The following is an 18026-nucleotide window of genomic DNA, read 5'->3' on the forward strand; positions in this document are numbered from 1 at the left end:
TATTCGCTTATACAGAAGTATAATAATGGATGATGGCAAAGTTAGTCGTTATTGATGATACATGTATCTTTACATAATATTTACATTACCAATATGTTTGATATTGGGCTCTCTGTAAGGTAGTGGACAAACAATTCGTGCCGCTCGTGTTGAATCGACGCCTATCGCTTGCAATAAATAAAGATTGAAATTAGAAGAATATACAAAATGAGAAGTGGAGCAATAGAGCGGGGAAAAATGGATCACTGTTTTACGTTACTTATAGAATTTAAGCAGTGACAGCCTCTAAGCGTTTTGGTAACGTACGTCATTTTTGCTCTACACACGAATGACGTTAGAAGTTTTTCACCACAACCTACGTTCAATAAAATATTTTAAAGCCTTCATCTCACATTGTAAAAAAGTTTTTATATTCCTACGAAAATACATTTCCTGCGTCAAGGATAAATATGCGGGCTATAGCAAAAGTGCTGTGGGCTCCGACTCGTTTGGGTAAAAAATTCAGCACACCTTGGTTTCAAGCTCCAAGTGTTAACTAAGCCTTGGGTACTTCTCTGATGCCAGAACTTTTATCTTTGTCATTAACGAAAAACTTTCGAATATCAGCGTCAATGACAGGATCCGATTCCATGTAACCGGTCTGTGGTGCTACTTCTCCCTTCAATTCCAGATCCATTGCAGCATCCTTTTTGGCGCGTCTTGGCTGTTGATGTTCGACTTGAAGAAATGGATTCATGTTCTCACCCTCGAGATCATGCAGATTATTAAAGTGTGTACCTTGTTCGTGATTTATTCGACTATCTGAAAATCGGTGGAACTCGTTTTTTGCATTATTGCTAAAGGAATTTGTGCCCTTGTACTGCTGAGATCCTGCATCAACTATCGTATGTTGGTCAGCTTCGAAAAGAATCATCGCCAACTGATGATTCATGAACTCCCACGACCTGCGATTTGACTCATTCACCATAAGGGGCCAAAGATCTCCAAAAATTTCACTCAATTCGTCTTTCGTTTTCGCGTTTAAATTATTTTGTCGTAATTCCTCGATGACAAGCGGTATCAAGCTCAGTAAAGTCTTTTGGTCAGCGATAACAATCTCATTATACACAGATCGTGGCGGTTCCAAATCCAAATTAGAATTTGTTTGGTATTCTGAATAGTCACTGTTGCCTGGGTCCTTTACAAGGTATCCGAATCTCGGCTCAACTTCCACATTGGCCACAGAACCAGGCATATCATCTATTGTTACTGCCGAACCGATTTCCGAAATTGTTCTTCTATACCCAGGTGATGCAGTTGCATGGTAGCTTTCGTCGCGGTTCTCAATCACTTGTCCAAAGTCTTCTTCAACTTTAGTATCGTCCTCAGAAATAAGTACCTTGGTTGTCTCGAGTACAAGATCAGCAGGTGTCGTTAAAATCGTTGCAGTTAAAGCTTCTCCATAAGCTGTTGGACCGATGGGAGTTACATCAGTAATTACTGTCGCATAGCCGTTATTTTCTTCATTCGTGGAAAGATATCCGGAATCTTGTTCGAGTTCGAAACCTTTTCCGAGAGTGGACGCATTATTTGTCTCGAATGGAGTATCAGTAGAAATGATTTCCGTCATCGTGTTTTCGTAACTTGTTGAACCGATCATGGAGTCTGTTTTAGTATTTTCAGTTACATAGTCTCTATTGTTTTGTCTCTCTACAGGATATTCGTTACCCTTTTTAAGTTTGTCGTCGGCTTTAGAGTCGAGTGAATCGTCCGTCTCGGTTAAAATATCAGCGGGTGATGTAAAGACGGTTTCCGTATTCGTTTTTTCATCACTTGTGAAACCGATGGATGTTAGATTAGTAGTTGCAACTGCGCGGTCAGTATTGTCTTGACCATCGATAGTGTATACACTCTTGTTTTCAACATTTACGCCGTCTTCAGAGCTAGGAACATCAAATGCCTCTGTTAAGATATCGGTTAAAGCTATGTCCATGATTGTTTCCTCATTATTCGTCAAGCTGTTAGAGCCTGGTTCAATAGACGCAAGTGCGTAACTGCTGGCGTCTTGGTTTTTTGAATGATTCTGTTCGACTTCAATATCGAGTACGCTATTGATAGGTAATATTGATTTTATTTCTTTAGTCGAATCCTCATGACTGGTATAACTGGTGAAGGCTGCGTCAGTAATAAATGGTGTTGTTCTAATTTTTTGGTTCTCCACGGAATATTCTGAGTCTTCAACTCCAATTCCAGTACCATCGTCAATAGTGGGTACATTAGTTGTCTCCAGAATAATATCAGTAGGTGCGGTGAAAGCGATTTCCGTTAATTGTTCTCCAATATTTGTAGAGCTAATGGATGTTGTATAAGGATATACTGTTACATAGCTACTGTACTCCTGATGTCTCACTGAATAATCACTGTCCTCGTCATCTCCGACACCGTTCTCAGAATTGGATACATCATCCGCATCCAATGGAATGGCAGGAACTGATGTTAACACTATTTCCGTGGTCCATTTTTCATTACCAGTCAACCTGATATTGTTTGCATCAATGTTTGAGAAGTGCTCGTTCCCCGTCATGGGTTGCTCAGATATCGCAGATGAAAGTGTCCGACTAACTTCAGGAGATTCTGGCTTAACTGGACCTATAAGGATTTAAATTTCAATTAGAACTTATTAACAGTGATCTGAGAAATTTCTATGTTATAAAAAATTATGACCAGCATATTTTGTATATCATCAAACATCAAAGAATAAGTGGACCTACCAATAGTTGACAATGCATTCAAAGTCGCGTCTTTCTCAACTGGAGCATCCATGGTTATTTTTGCGTCATTTGTTGAACTATTGACAGGTATCCCAGCGAAGGTGAATGTACCGTCCAAATTTGTAGTCATCTCCGTTAATATTACAGGCTGATATATCGAAACAACTTCTGCTGTAGACATCTGCTCGCTGGTGTTCAAAGTTTTGAATGGCATATTCGTAATTACAAACATTTTATCATAAGTCATGGTTGTTGCTGGTCGAACGGTAGAAGTTGGGGATTTTGAAACAGTTTCCTCAATCACTTTTGCTCTACTTGTTGAAGTTTGGACGGATACATCAGCATTTGAAGATATTTCATTTGAATCGACAATTGTCTCGGTTGGTTGAGTTGGAGCCGGTGTCGTTGAAATAATATTTGTTATTGCTTCTAAGTCATACTTCAAATCGCTGAAACGCACCTCCTCATTTACATTTCTTTCTTCCAAAATAACAATTGTCGTTGTTAAGGTAGTTTCAGGGATCGATGAAACCATCTCTGTAGTTGTATCTGCTTCAGTTTCCAAACTCTGATAGGGTGTTACTTCAGTTAAAGACATATGTCTCAAATCTGCTGTTGCCTCGGTGGAAAATGTGGAAGGTGGAAATGTCCAGTGAGCGATTGTAGTCGTTTCAGTATTGTTCGTCGAAGTCTCAAAAAGTGTACGAGGACTTGAAAATGTTTCACCGAAAGGTTTGGTTGTATCAGGCAACATTGGAACAGTTTCCGTAGTGTGTTCTCCTTCGGTTATCGTCCTGTGAAAAACCGTATCCATGATCGATGCTTCTCGATTCCAATTGATGCCTGTTTCAGGTGGAACTCCATATGATGACGATGATGCAATGTCTGCAGTTATTTTTGCGTCTTGTGTCGATGTTCCGAAGAATGCGTTCGAGCCATATGCGGTGTCATTTAAATTAATAGACACCTCTGTTGAACCTATAAAATCTGGATACGCCGAAACGACGTTTGTACTCGTTTCTGCGTAATTTCTGGAATTGTCAAAGGATGTCACTCCACCTATAGTCACATCATCCAAAGGTGAGAACGGTTTAATTGGAGTAACGGAAGAGAACGTCGATGCGGTCTCGTCGGTTATTTCCACCTCAGTCGGTAAAAGATCAAAGTGTGTTTCAGTCGTTGAATGTATTTCATCTAAACCGATAATCGTTTGGTTTGGAAGTTTAGGAACCAAAAATTTCGAATCAATGCCTGTTTTTGGTTTCGAGTCCTTTATCGTACCGTCAACGGCCGAATCGACAGTTTTGGATTCTACTTCCTGATTAGTCGAATGTACATTTATAAACGCAACACCTGTTCCGTATTCTTCAACAGTCGTTTCTGATACTGGCGATTCAAAAAGAGTTTCTTCTGTCACCGAGACAGTATCTATCACGGAATTGAGGTCGGAGGTCGAAGGTATTTGAGAGGTTGCTTCTGCACCGAAAATCGAGGTCGTAAATTCTTCAGCTGTGATGCTGGGGGTCGGATCTATAACCACAGACGTAAGAATTGGACCACTTTTTTCAACTATTGATTCCACGTCGATTACCGAACTTGGTATAGATTCAGGCTTGATTCCAGATTCGATAGTTATCTGTGAGTGCTGCAATGGCTCTAACGAAGTCACTTCTGTTTTCGATGTCGTTTTACTTGGAATAGTAGAAAATACAATCTCACCATTGTGAGTAGCTGCTTCAACGTCAACGGTTTGTTCATCGCCAATTCCAGTCAAACTCACGGTTTCAAAACCAGTTTCAGTTTCTACGGTAGCACCGCTGAATTCCGTGAATGGCGGTTCTGTCGTACTTGCATCAAAAATTAGATTCTCGAGGATAGATTCCGTTGGTTTCACTGTTGAGGTCAGTGAGTCAATTAAAACCGAATCATAGGAAGGTAGCCGAGGTTTTGTAACTCCGTAATTCTCCAGAGAATCAAAAATCTTTACAGCCTGACCCACTTCCGGAGTTTCCACAGTCGTTGGCCGATTAATCGAAAACGTCGTGAGAATTTCCGAAGCCTGGTGAAGCCCGGATGTACCCGGATTTTGTATTGTTACCGGTCGAACGACTGGATCCACCGATGAAAAACTTGACGGCGCCTCGGTATTCGGCGGGAAAATAACGTCAAAATGCGCTCCAGGCTTCTTGACGATAACGTGATCTTCGTTCATGGTGTGAAAAGGTATTTTTCCGAATTTATTTCGCCATTCGATACTATGCATTTTGTCTATCAATGCCTGCTGTCGCAGAAAAACCTGCTTGAGCCTTTCCATTGCTGCGCTAGCGATAACTCTGAAATTGCGGTCAATCAGTATACCTTTTTTGTACAGCCAAATTGGGTTCCCGAATCCATATATGCCCGGCTGAATTTTTGGAATACTTTTTCGGTGGGATTTGTTCATATCTTGACCAAGATCAATGACCAATGGTAAAGGACTCTGCTGCTCGTTGGTCGAGCTTTGGAGACCATAAGGCACCTCTGAAGATCCTGGAACTGGGACGCGAAGTGGACGGTAAGAAGAAAAGCGCAATCTGTAGAAATCCTGGACTTCCTGGCTGGTACTTGGTGGATCAAATTCTGCAAAATTATTTCCGGTCAGAAAGCAATATTGACCCTGAACGATGAATAATTGTTGTAACGTTATGTAAGGGAATTTACTCATTGGGATTCAGTATTTAATACTCTAAATATGATTTTAAAAAATCGCTTCTTATTCTATAAGACTTACAAAAAAATACAAAGACTAAACTTCGATACGTAAATTCATCCGATCATTCTATTCAATATTGTATAATAGTTATATTCATCATCAGTTCATTTAGGCACTAATTTATACTATCAATAGATAACAATTAAATGTTTCAAGTTTGTGTCTCCAGCTCTTTGTTACGAGAATCTCGAATAAGATAAACTACGTGCTATGGCGAACAAACACTGACATTTTCAGAAAAAAATTATTGTAGAATTTGGATTAAAAAAATCATATCATACATTATTCCTTACTGTAAAAAAATATCTACAATTAGCAGCTAATAGCTGGACTTAGTTTGTCTTGGTATTTATTTTCTGGAATTATAATCAGTTGTATGTCAAAGGAAATAATACATAATAGATATATATCGCAATCACAATGAGATTTGATCACGAAACAGGCTTCGTAAGGTCGTAGTCGATTAGCAATCAGTATAATACAATGATTTCATTGATTTTAACTGTCAGATTTACCGGAAGACATACATTATTTAAGTAAAGTAAAAACTCAAAACACGATATATTTTTGTATTTTCCCATTTTATTTTGTATTTGTGATTGCTGAGCCTCGTAAATAACTATTGAAAACCTATGAAATCTATACTAAAATTCGATACATAATATTATACTACTTACTCGCTTTGTACCTATTGAATTGAGTCAACATGATTGTTCTCACGTCAGATTTGAACGAAACACTTGTCACACACACAGACACACTCATATATGTATATACATGTTATATATAAATATATATAGGTATGTAACCAGAGAAGGACGAAAGACGGCGGGCAAAAAAGGTGGATTATATTTCAAATTCTGGCTGAATATACAAAAATTATTACCCGTACGTCATTATTACAAAAGATATATATCGACACGTGGTATATTGATATAAATACAAACAGTGCTAAATTTGTTTGACCCTGAAGCACATGTGGCGTACTGCACGAAAGATTTTCACGAGACTATCGCAATCTGTGCTTGACAAAAAACATAGTATCCAAACTGTTGACGTGGAAATGGATTTATATTGAATAAATTTAACTTACTCCTGTGAGGCAATGGCAGTGCGTAAACACTGAGCACCACGCAGAGAAAAGTACAAACATTCCGCAAGCTCATGATGAAGCACCAAAAATCTTTGATCATGCGTCGAAAATACGTTAATGATACGTGCACTTTTTGTGACAGGCACTTCTTGAACTCGAGTTCGTCTCACTGGACACCGAATCGGCGACTGGTAAAACTGGAAATAAATACCGATATTCACCGTGAGCGCGGGTACTTAAAACTCCGTTTGTTTACTGGGTTGAAGTATCCCATGGGCAACGGCCGGCACTAATCCCACTTTAAATCCCAATCTTATGGCTGCGTCATTCTCATCGCCCTTTCGATTAGGTAGAACAAGAGGACACAGGTAAGGTCTCAGAAATGGTAGAGATTACTGTTTACTCGAGTCTGTGAAACACACGCGCGCAGACATACACGATGGTAACGAGAGCTTTACAGAAGATACGAAAATATTGAAAATGCCTGTAGCGACTCTAAAGGCCGTACTTTTGAAACACTTGCTGATGGTGGAGAAGCAGACGGACTATTTTTATGAGCAAAGGTACAATTTTAATCATCAAGTTCTATTTTGGGCTTGATAATAATTATTAATTTGTAGATGTTGTGAGAAAATGAAGACTCTTTTTAAAATTTCACGCTGACTTCTACAAGACAGTGTTATGTCAGGCCTTTTGTCCATACATAACAGTGAGGCGATTTTTCATGGTGTATGCTGGTATGAAAATTTCACTTATACAAGCTGAGAATAAACTTCGATAACTGCATATCGATCAACAGAAAATGCAACTATACTAGTCCGAATTTTCGAAAAAATCCACAAACCAAACCTACACCTGTTTATCTACAAAGTTTTTTAATGCGTTGCAAAGCGGTTCCGAATTCGAGAGAGGAGATCACAAATTATTTCTTCAGAGGATGGAATACCGTAAATATTTCAGATTAAACATTATCAATGGCTACGTTAAAAAGCCATAAAGAGTCTGATCGTAAAGCAAGTTCTGACCATAAAATGAGTAACTATATACGATTTATACGAAGATAAGTATTTTCCGTACACATGCATTTAATCGTAAGCCCTTCTTTGAGCAGTGTGTGCAGATTACGATTTTATCGTAAACATTGAAATTCATTACGTTATGAATACACAGTACATGAGTGGAAAATTTATGTGACTTTCATGTAAAAACTAGAATATCGCACAGGGACCATCTAACCGGAAATGTATAGTGATAATAATTTCAACCGAGCAGGTATCCCAAGCTATGACTAAATGCTGTTTAGGTACTTTACGAACTTGGGCGAAGACTCAGCTTTTGTTTCAACTGCAGTTTCGCGAATAAAGGAATCGGATTCATTAAGCCCTGACACCATTCCGTATTTTCAGTTAAATTTTGAGAAATACTGCTGGTTTGTGACGTACACCTTTTATCGTTGCCACTGACGATTGTCGCATTTTCTGGCCTCATTATTTTCCGATAAATTAGGATTCCTCAGAAGTAAGACTTCAACAATTAGATTTTTTCTTGTTTGAACTACTCAAGGAAATATAGGAACATATGGGCAAATGGTTTTTCCAAAATCTAAACGTTTCTTGATTTGTATTTATACGTTTTCTTTATTTTGTGCAAAAATTGATATGGATCTGTAGAAGATTTCCAGCACCGTATGTTCAGAATTATGATTATACCTAAGACCACTAAAATTGTATTGACGTATTAATAAATATAATTCATGAGCATTAATCATCTAAATAATAAAGTAAACAAATTTCATAACATATGCTAGGTACATAAATGAATAACGTTATTGAACTATAAATTAAAAGTAAGAAAAAATCGATTACGTAAGTTTGAAAGGAAAAAATTGATTTTCCGTTTACTCCCGGCGATTCGATTCATAAATTAAAATGTCGAAAACAATACCCTCGTACTTTAATGAAGTGGAAAAAAAAACATTACTTTATTTCAAGATCGGTCTAAACCCATCGAAATTCGGTTTATTTTGAGAATCGTAAAAGTAGCGGTCGGCCTCGACGGTGTTCAGGAATTCGGGGAATCGTTCCCTGGGTGAAAACGAATTTGCAAAAGGACTCGGATACGCCTCGGCGTTCGGGTAGGGATTAAAAATCGCTGGTCTCTGAAAAGGCAGGGCAAACTTCTCCGGGTTATAATCGTCGAGGTATCTCTGCTGGGGGTTTTCGGTGGTAAACAGCAGATGCTCCAAGTCCTGAGGCATGCCTCCGTAATAACCATAAAACGGCGACAATTCGGTACCGTTTCCTGCTGACGTCGTTGACAACGTGACGTTTGGTACCGTTGTGGTATTCGTTGGAACATCGGTTGTGGAAACCGTCGTCGACGTCGAAGTTGGAGTTGGAGTTGACGTTTTCCTAGTCAATGACAATTTCTCCAATTCTGGTCCATCGTTGATCACCGAATCGACGATGGGATCCGTATCCAGCTGTGAAATTTATTGAAACAATGTTTCATCGCACAGAAGTTCATACGCCGCACAATTGCACAAAGCTGGAAAACAAATACTTGCGGAAGTTGGTGTTTTAAATATCCGTTGGGTAACAGGAGTTGCTTGTTATTTTCGAGGAAAAAAATTTACACCACATGAACCGAAGAAACACATAAATCATTTTTGAACGGAATTATTCTACTTTAATACTTCCACATTTTGCTTATACTAACATTCAAATGTCGCCGTCAAAAACGGTTTATTTTGAAAAATTTCTTTGCTCGTATTATGACAGCTTCTTAAAGAGATTATTGCCGTTGAATTGATTGAATCGATGAGTGACTAGGTTGAAAATTTAAATCGATTCATTTTATGGCAGACTTATGATTCATACGACTTTAAATAAGTATTGACACTACAAATTGGGGATAATCGACAAATTAAGATCTGTTTCAGAAACCCAAAATTTTTAATAATTCAGTACACTATTTACAATATATTAGTACAGCTACAATTTTGGGTAACGGACAATACAACGTGATTTATGAATCTGTATTTCCTCCGTATGTTAAATTTAAGTTATACTTACTGTGAAAACCAGATTCTAACGTCCAAACAAATTAGCAAATTGATGGACACGTAAGAATTTTTACAATAGCCCCCCGTCCATGAAGTGATGTAGAGTAATGGCTGCCAACGATATTTGAGGATGATTGTCGATCGATTTGGGTGAAGTGGTTACGCAATCATTCGGAAAATTGTCAGCAGGAATTCATTACTACTGGATACAGAAACCGCCACCTACTCTACTATCCGTCAGAAAATTGACCATCGTCTTCCAAACTAATCCGCAATACATTTAATCGGATAAAGTAAGATGGAATTCTAATCAATCGAACTAGCTAATGGACAGTAAATTAGTAAAATTATAAATCACTTCCACCTGATGTTACTTTGGATCTGGGCTACAGAAGACATGCAGTTTTGCACTGTTATAAAATTTTCACTGACCCCATTTTCACTATTTGCTTGGTTCTCAATTCTTTCAACGATGTCATAAAATATTGAATCAAAAAATGTTTGTTTTCTTTAAACTGTCTCTGAACAGCTGATAAGTGTTCCGAATTTGCACATTTTACGCAGTTGTAACGGAATGATGAAAGGGCGTATGAATATTCTCACATATGAATTATCAAATGATACATAAAATAAAAACTCACTTCGTCCTTCACATCCGATGGAACAGCCCGTTTCAAGTCCACCTGAGTAGCCTGTGCTTCCGAAATTTCTTTCTCAGCGTCGTCCACAGCTTGTTCCTGAAGATCTGAAGCAGCATCATCTTCCTTTTCGGTTGTCACTTTGTCATTATCTAAAGTAGTATCAACGACCTGGAGTTCTACCGGGGCACTAAGGTTGGAAATCTGTTGAGGTACAGGCTTGGAAAGAGGCACCGATGTGACGATTCGGTCGGTAGGTGGCTTAGTCGGAATTCCGCTCAGGAAATTCGGAAAAAAGTTTGAACCGATGCCCGGGACGGGGTATGGAACGGGATAGAGATACGGAAAGTAAGATTGCGGCTCGTACAAGGTGGTGAAATATCCCGGAGTGAGATAATGCAGCGCAATCGCGCCGTTCAACAGCTTTGCGAATGTCAGAGATCCAAGAAACTTTGGCTTGCGACGCTTGGCGTCGTTTTTCGTTAGCCGATTCTTCCCTTTAGAAATCGTAACTCGATCTGCTTCTTTGACCTCTCTTTCACCGCTTAAATTAATTTCTCTTTGACTATCGAGAAGTGCAGAGACTTCGAGAGGATTCTGAATTACCGCGTTGTCGATCCTTTTCAAAAATGTTACATGCTTCGTGGGTTTCGTCAAGTTTTGTGTTTCCCTGCTGAAAACTTGACGTCGAATTGTCGAGCATTGCACTTCTGAAAAATGTGAAATATTACAAAATTTCATTCTATAGAAGCAAGTTCAGTTTTTGAAAAAGGCCTAGTAATCAGAAAGTATTTGTGCAAAACGGACGCTTTTGATCTGAAGATTACGAAATCCCGAAACCTATTTCTGCTGAAACTCATTTCATAAAACGAATGTACTTTTTTCTATAATTATCATTATTGGAAACTTGGGAAACAACGCAACAATAACACAAAAGTTGTCGTAATAAAATCAAGATGTAAAATTCTAAAATAGAACACGTGATACGCACCATTTTCGCAAAGACTGAAGACAATTAACACGAAGATTGTGGCTGCGAACATCGCGACAGAATGACTCGCGGTTGATGAAAGTACGGAGACTTAACCAGTCATTCTACACTACATTTTCAATCATGCGGGCACCAGGCACCCTCATTTTTAGAGAAAGTATATGCGCATGAATTTCACGATAACCGTGAATATATACAATTATATCTTCAAGACAAAGGTTTGCTATTCGTGAATGAGGTTTACGAGTTTTTTAGTAATTGTTTCTATCGCCTGATTATTACTTTCCGATACAAAGAAAAGCTAATAACGTCAGAAAATTATACGAGTACATGGGTATGTATCAGATCCTGAGTTATTTTGAATTGTAGAACATGAAAATTTTCAAAACGAAAATTTCTGTAATTTAAATTCTAATCCAAGTCGTGTATTCGTAGGTGATTAACCAACGTCGATAAACTGAAATCGATAAAAGTATATCACCATGCTGAAAACTTGCCTGACTTAAATCTCGACCTCTCTAAGTGAGTAAAACTATCTAACGATAAAATTCAACAGAGAGAAAAACCTGAGTTATAAAATATTTCTTTGTTCCGTATAAACAGAAATAACGGAATTCCAATAACATTTACGATACCCGAGTTATAGGTGAAAAAATAAATAGAATAACGGCTGGCGGATCGATTATACCTCTAGCTTTACACCCGATCTTTGATACGAAGCGCCGGCGGATGCTACCGGTGTTTATTCTAAGAGTTTGAGCATAGGGGCAAGACTCCCCACTTCAAGGTACCCTGCATTTTACGTTTACATCCTATCGGCTCGTCTCAGCCTCGTCCGTAGTACTGCTGCACGGAATATCTTATAGGTATGTCAAGCCAACGCCGCCCGCTCCGTTGCCTGAAGAAGTTCATAATCGAGCGCGAGCAGCTGTGCGCGCTTCACGCATGCGTGGTGCTGCCATCATCAGCTGATTCGTTTCGTAGATAATAACGAAGCTTGGCAGCGGGACGTGAAGACCGCCGAAGTATACATAATATGAAGCTTTGATAGGTCGTATTTAAATAAAGAGAGAACAGCATTGCTCGTTATATTACGTATTCGAAGTTCTATGATGACCGAAAACAACGAAGAGACGAATCTTCCCGAAAACGAACTCGAATACGAGTTTTCAACACCGGATAAGCAAGAGGCGCGGGCTTTTCTGCGCGAACGATTCCTGCGGGTTATGACTGGAGTTATTGGTGAGTATTGTTCAAATTTTACAAATTCAAAAAAATATATTTTGGCGGAGAGTAATGGTTGCCACCGTTCGACTCGACGTTCACCTCGCAACTTTCACCCACGTGTTCTGATCGATGCACTTATGGATTCTTATGGATTCGCACCATTGAAAGCTTCTGTAGGTTTTCATACGCGTGCAGATAAATAAAAAATGTTTATCTTGGACTCCGAATTGTTACAAACATCGTGAATTGCACGCTTGCAGTGATACCGTAACTTTCATGGCTACGCGCAATGTGTGTTCCGAATTCCGATGTAAAATGACGCTGTCATTTGTTTTACCGTCTTTTGTTTTACATTTTTGGATGATTGGAAAATACAACGCGCGGAATATCAAATGTTCTGCAGATCACAATGTCAATAATTCAATCAGAAGTAACACCGTAGAACGTTGTTAAGCTTTCAGTCTCAAATTAACGTTTATATTCGTACGTGTTGGAAATACATGTTATAGCTAGGGAAAAAAATTATAACTACAATATTCGAACAATCTAGAGACAAGAAAATTTTATAATTGCATACATTTTCGGAGAAAACCTGTATCATGCCTTTAGATTTTGAAAAGCTATTTTTGCCTAGAAAACTAATTGCCCTACTAAAATATATTTCGAATAAATGTTACTTGAATATTCTACACTAAAGAAAACAATTTATCAACGAAAACAGACGAGCTCTCTGGCTGAAATGCTGCTTGGCTATTTGCCATGCAACTTTCAGTATAGTCTACAGGCTACAAATCATACATGTAGTTATCTCTAATTCCGCAAAAGCTTTGAAAATTTAATAAGAACCTTTTAACAAAAAAGTAACACTTTGGTAAACTGAAATTTCGCCATTAAATTTTCTCAGCAAATATAAGTATTCGAAAATTTGTTTGTCACAGGTAAACACGCGACATTCCACATGTACGAAAATACAAAAGTCGACGCAGAATTTCGCGGATGCGATGTCGATTGCTTGGAGATATTTGCCAGGAACCTGGAAACTCCTTTGGGCAAAGTGCCTGAAGCTATTTTGAGAGCAACAGACGTCATTTGCATTGAAATTAATGGAATAACAACTCAATCATGAACAATATTCTCAAATAAATGCTGGAAACAAAAAAAGACCAAATAAGAGTTCTACTTATAGGAAAAAATAACTTAGTTACTAAGAAAGCTTGAATGTATAAATAAACAATTGCACATTAGAAATGTCACATCACTGCAATTATATGCACCTGATAGATTATCCACCTTTAATGATAATCATGATACAGTATCTCCTTTACATTTGACGTTCATCAACATGATTTTTTGAACTTCAGAATCATTATTGATATAAGTAAAAAACAGTAAAAATTCTCAGGGGTGGGATTTCATTCAAACAATTTTTCGACACGGACCGTCATTTATACTAATATTCATGACTAGACGTTTTTCACACTGATTATCATAATGAAAAAAAACGTAAGAAAATTCATTACTTTCCTCACATGCCTAATGATAAGATTCAGATTACAATTAAAGGCATTTAATTTGTAGCATAATTCGATTATTTTTATGATAATATTAAAATAACCAATGAATAGTAAAAATATCAGTTTCTCGACGTTCAAAGACCGATTTTTAGAACAATGGCTGGTCAACATCTGAGATCGATTCACACTCGTATTTTTGACTACTTAAATTGATTAAAACAAAAGAATATTCCCGAAAAATCAGAGATATTAAAGGTGTTACCCTATTTATTTCTTTATTGCCAAAATTGGAAGTTCTTGCATGAATCCTAGTTTTGGCTACAAATTTAATAAATAAAAAATCAAAGTTTGACCACGAAGCGACTATTGAAATTATATAAACTGTTGTGGGTTTACATTCCAGTAATAATTGAGCAAGTATGTAAGTTGAATTAACGAAATACAGAAACATCAAAAAAAAAATCACTTTAGTGGGGTTTACTTCCCGTAAATAGTTTATTTGTTTATGGTAATTTCATTTTTTATGACCCTCACCCTCCTATGCACTCACGAGCCCACACACCATTTTCTGACTGCCAAATGGACTCCGCAGAGGAGCTCGCTGCATGGATGGGAAGTCAGAAGTAAATATAGCAATTGTAATAGTAAGTTACTTAATTTTATATTATGTAATTTAATTATTATTATCTTCACTTTCAAGATATTCAACTAGGATGAGGTAGTTTTTAATATATTTTTTAAGCGTCTTTGTAATGTGATATAATTTTATGATAGCAGTAACCTCTGATAATCACATAATGTTCACTCAATTGTGTAATTATTTAATAGTCAACAATAGAAACAACCTGTATTCCTATTATTGTATTGCCTTATTGAAATTTGAAAAAAAAATACACTTCTGACATAACATGACTGAATTCACTATAAATTAATTAATTCAAACTCGTAAATTGATGTTCGACATTTTCTGCCAAAAAAGTCTTCACTCTCACTATCAGTTTGTCGAACATTTAAACCCTTCTAACGGATCAGGAACACAATGGTGTTGCGAGAATCCTTCGAACATTTTGATAAAATTACGATAAAATTCATTGGCCTCCGTACTCTCTGCGGTCGAGTTGCTCAAAAAATCATATTGATTTACATCACAGAAAATTTTGAAGTCAGCCAACTCGATTCACATTTTTCGAGCATTTTGATAGATGTTTCAACAATCTTTTTTCCGTCTAGTTAAAACAAACACTTTTAACGTAGTATTATTTCCAAATGAGTAATTCGGTTTCGGAAAAAACCTTAAGCGCATTTGAATTGCATATAACACAACAAATTTTGCATTATTTGTCAAATCCTTTTGCATAACACAATTTTTTACGGATTGCCGATAAACGCATTTTTTTTTTTTAATATGAGATTGTGAAAATCGAAATATACACTTAAGACATTAATCTTTCATCACATACTAGGAACGTCGCATCGTTAACATTGTGTTTATCTCAGAAATTATCCGTCTTAGGTGATCTATTATCTCCTTCAGGTGTCGGTTCTTCAGCACCACTTGCTATAATAAACGATATTAGTGATATTACCGAAAAAACATCCAAGAATAAAGTTTCATTCGAAGAATTTTTCAAAACAGAACCTTATGATTCCTAATTTCTGCGATTCCACTCATCGGTTAGGACTCTTGGCAGAGTGACTTTCATCCAATCTTAAAAATGATAATAGAAATTACACAAACCTCCATAATATCTTTGCTCTCTTCACAAGCCAAGCGATAAGATTCAGATGTTTTCTTTTCATCCGACTTCATGTCCCACTCTTCTTTCAATGGAATCAAACTCTCAATATGGGTGTACTCCATACCTGGTATCTGACAGTTTTCGTTGCATTTTTCATAGATCAACCGTAAACGTTTAAACAGCAATTTCAACATTCGTAATTGCTCTTGCACCTTTGATTTCTTATCATTAGAAATAGTTGCTCCCTGTGCTGTACCTGTAGATAAAACAATTAATAATCAAATAATAAATATATAATAACAGAATAGATGAAGTAAAAGTTTGCTTGAACAAGAAATATATGCAATAAGAATTACTTGATTATTTGAGTAGTAATTGGTTGGAAATTTTTTTACGAGGCTTTTCTATACAAAAACATGGTTATAGGTAATGAAGAGATGAAATTATTCTATCTTCCTGTACATCCACATTCCAAAAAGTATTTAATTGACTTAAAAAAAATGTAGTTTCGCTTACCATTAGGTGGCTGTATAACTTTCAGTGTCTGGAAAACTTCGAGAGTGCGACTGACAATGTCTTGCACAGTCTCCTGTCCAAACCTGCACAAACTAGCAGTATTAAATTCTTTGTTTTGCTGTTGTTGTTGAGCTGGGGGTTGTGTAGGTGGTACAGGAGTCTGGGGAGTAGTAGCTTGGCTCCCTCCACCCTGATTATTTTGTTGTGCAAGAGCAGCTTGCTGCTGCTGTTGTAACTGCAGCTGCTGCTGTTGCATCTGCTGCATTTGCTGTTGCATTGCAACTGACTGTTGCTGCTGTTGTTGAGCTAAAACTTGTGCGCTAGGTATGCCCATAGTGTTAGAATTAACACCCCCAACACCGACGCCGACTCCTACACCCACTCCAAACTGTTGTGGACTTACCATTCCTGAAATGAACAAAACAATCAGATTGATGAAACAGGACATCTTTTGAAATTTAGTTTAGGTACGATTAAGCAGAAGCTTTAGTTCACCAACCCATGAGAAAATTTCTGTATTGAAAATCCAAATGAGGAATTGTTAGAAATGCTGCCGCGATCATGGTAACAAGTATTCACTTTGATTCGAATTGTAGATGGATATGTATATTTTTTAAAATAAAACAATGTTTATGAAATGGCACTTTATCCATAATTAAAATATCATTTAATATACCTATGTCTGATTATACCTCAATATCTCTTTTGAAATTTTCAACACAAATTTGTTTTGGCTGATAATTAAAATCAAATGTGTTCATTCTGACTTATGAACATACAGCCTTTTCTTGTGAAGATTACTGTTTCTGGTGATTTTTTTCACATTGATAAATCAATTAGTTTGGTTTACTCACCTTGCTGTGCGCCCATAAGTCCAGGTACCATTTGTCCACTGCCAAATTGAGTCCGCATGGCAGCTTGTTGGGCAGATGGAAAGCCGGAAGGAAACGGGTGCTGTTGTCCAGCCATTTTTGGTTTTAGCGGTAACGAATGTATATGTTACCTGAGGGACAAACAAAAACAGAGCTTTGAGACATTACATTTTGAGCAAATATTCGCTACAAAGAAGACACAATTTCGAGGGAACTGTTGGAATGAAACTCTTTTGTGAATGGTTTGTTTTACTTGTACACGACAGGAAAAATTATAGAATACCCAACGATACAAATAGAACTTCAAGAAGCATTATTGTAACTGCTGAAAGTTCTGCATATGTTTCGAGGTTATGTATATTAATTAATCGCAGGAAGAAATTGTTGTTAAAGAAAAGAAACATTATATAATTACAGAAAAACGACATGCGACAAAATGAGCCATGTCATAACAAAAGTGATGAAGCGAATAAATAGATCAAAATAATTGTATCACTGGCCAACCTAAGATGAAAGTAACGCTTCGTGAAGCGGTCGCATTCTTTGAGTGTTGAAATTACCTGATTAGACGGGTTGTTTGTGTTGTTACTTCGTGATGTCTTTACACTGTACAGCCTAACATCACTTTGAAACTCCAGTGGCAAAGGACTCGTTTTTCACTTTTTTTTACAGATTCTGGAACCTCGCGTTCAACTTTGTAAACTGTGTTTAGATTTTTAAAATTTCCGATCGGAATGTGTCCTACCTTTGCCATCCGAAGGAGTACGGAGTTTTGTCTTATATCAGTGAGTCTAGTCTCCATGCAACGACCATTCGAGTTCATAAACCGCCAGCACTGCCCCCTTGTTTTTAACCATGGAACGACAGCAG

At 37.4% G+C, this 18026-nt stretch overlaps 4 protein-coding genes across 6 annotated transcripts; 1 reads left to right on the top strand and 3 right to left on the bottom strand.

Moving 5' to 3' along the window:
* Positions 1 to 316: 316 nt before the first annotated feature.
* LOC107221902 (mucin-5AC) lies at positions 317 to 6881 on the bottom strand. 2 transcript variants are annotated; one of them, XM_015661073.2, is made up of 3 exons: positions 6596 to 6881; positions 2751 to 5369; positions 317 to 2628 (listed from the first exon to the last, which is right to left on the bottom strand). In XM_015661073.2, exons 1-3 carry the CDS (start codon positions 6693 to 6695, stop codon positions 536 to 538), a joined length of 4812 nt encoding a protein of 1603 aa, XP_015516559.2. In that variant the 5' UTR covers positions 6696 to 6881; the 3' UTR covers positions 317 to 535. The 2 variants fall into 2 exon arrangements, with proteins under 2 accessions (XP_015516559.2, XP_046592863.1); XM_046736907.1 differs by lacking the exon at positions 6596 to 6881 and adding an exon at positions 6180 to 6240.
* Positions 6882 to 8229: 1348 nt separating this feature from the next.
* LOC107221870 lies at positions 8230 to 12159 on the bottom strand. Of its 2 annotated transcripts, XM_046736909.1 has the most exons (4): positions 11977 to 12159; positions 11289 to 11397; positions 10301 to 11007; positions 8230 to 9077 (listed from the first exon to the last, which is right to left on the bottom strand). In XM_046736909.1, the coding sequence occupies exons 2-4, from the start codon at positions 11338 to 11340 to the stop codon at positions 8577 to 8579; spliced, it is 1260 nt and encodes a 419-aa protein (XP_046592865.1). In that variant the 5' UTR covers positions 11341 to 11397; positions 11977 to 12159; the 3' UTR covers positions 8230 to 8576. The 2 variants fall into 2 exon arrangements, with proteins under 2 accessions (XP_046592865.1, XP_015516513.2); XM_015661027.2 differs by lacking the exon at positions 11977 to 12159 and having other exon boundaries at positions 11289 to 11965.
* Positions 12160 to 12242: 83 nt separating this feature from the next.
* LOC107221869 (gem-associated protein 7) lies at positions 12243 to 14008 on the top strand. The gene is made up of 2 exons (XM_015661025.2): positions 12243 to 12530; positions 13454 to 14008. Exons 1-2 carry the CDS (start codon positions 12398 to 12400, stop codon positions 13639 to 13641), a joined length of 321 nt encoding a protein of 106 aa, XP_015516511.1. The 5' UTR covers positions 12243 to 12397; the 3' UTR covers positions 13642 to 14008.
* Positions 13063 to 17966, bottom strand: LOC107221868 (mediator of RNA polymerase II transcription subunit 30). Its single transcript, XM_015661024.2, has 5 exons — positions 17717 to 17966; positions 17139 to 17287; positions 16285 to 16692; positions 15768 to 16024; positions 13063 to 15587 (listed from the first exon to the last, which is right to left on the bottom strand). The coding sequence occupies exons 2-5, from the start codon at positions 17251 to 17253 to the stop codon at positions 15489 to 15491; spliced, it is 879 nt and encodes a 292-aa protein (XP_015516510.1). The 5' UTR covers positions 17254 to 17287; positions 17717 to 17966; the 3' UTR covers positions 13063 to 15488.
* Positions 17967 to 18026: the final 60 nt, after the last annotated feature.

The sequence above is a fragment of the Neodiprion lecontei genome, chromosome 4 (assembly GCF_021901455.1).
Source record: "Neodiprion lecontei isolate iyNeoLeco1 chromosome 4, iyNeoLeco1.1, whole genome shotgun sequence".
Taxonomy (NCBI): Eukaryota; Metazoa; Arthropoda; class Insecta; order Hymenoptera; family Diprionidae; genus Neodiprion; species Neodiprion lecontei.

Bases quoted from the DNA above. Each gene is read 5' to 3' on its own strand.
- LOC107221902 (XM_015661073.2), bottom strand. From the start codon at position 6,695: ATGATCAAAGATTTTTGGTGCTTCATCATGAGCTTGCGGAATGTTTGT. The intron at 5,370-6,595 runs GTAAGTTAAATT...ATAATTTTGCAG, and splicing joins ACTGCCATTGCCTCACAGGA to AATTTGATCCACCAAGTACC. The intron at 2,629-2,750 runs GTAGGTCCACTT...AAATCCTTATAG, and splicing joins GAATGCATTGTCAACTATTG to GTCCAGTTAAGCCAGAATCT.
- LOC107221870 (XM_046736909.1), bottom strand. From the start codon at position 11,340: ATGTTCGCAGCCACAATCTTCGTGTTAATTGTCTTCAGTCTTTGCGAA. The intron at 11,008-11,288 runs GTGCGTATCACG...CACATTTTTCAG, and splicing joins CTTCAGTCTTTGCGAAAATG to AAGTGCAATGCTCGACAATT. The intron at 9,078-10,300 runs GTGAGTTTTTAT...TAAATTTCACAG, and splicing joins CATCGGATGTGAAGGACGAA to CTGGATACGGATCCCATCGT.
- LOC107221869 (XM_015661025.2), top strand. From the start codon at position 12,398: ATGATGACCGAAAACAACGAAGAGACGAATCTTCCCGAAAACGAACTC. The intron at 12,531-13,453 runs GTGAGTATTGTT...TGTTTGTCACAG, and splicing joins GGTTATGACTGGAGTTATTG to GTAAACACGCGACATTCCAC.
- LOC107221868 (XM_015661024.2), bottom strand. From the start codon at position 17,253: ATGGCTGGACAACAGCACCCGTTTCCTTCCGGCTTTCCATCTGCCCAA. The intron at 16,693-17,138 runs GTGAGTAAACCA...TGTTCATTTCAG, and splicing joins ACTTATGGGCGCACAGCAAG to GAATGGTAAGTCCACAACAG. The intron at 16,025-16,284 runs GTAAGCGAAACT...TTTTATCTACAG, and splicing joins AGTTATACAGCCACCTAATG to GTACAGCACAGGGAGCAACT.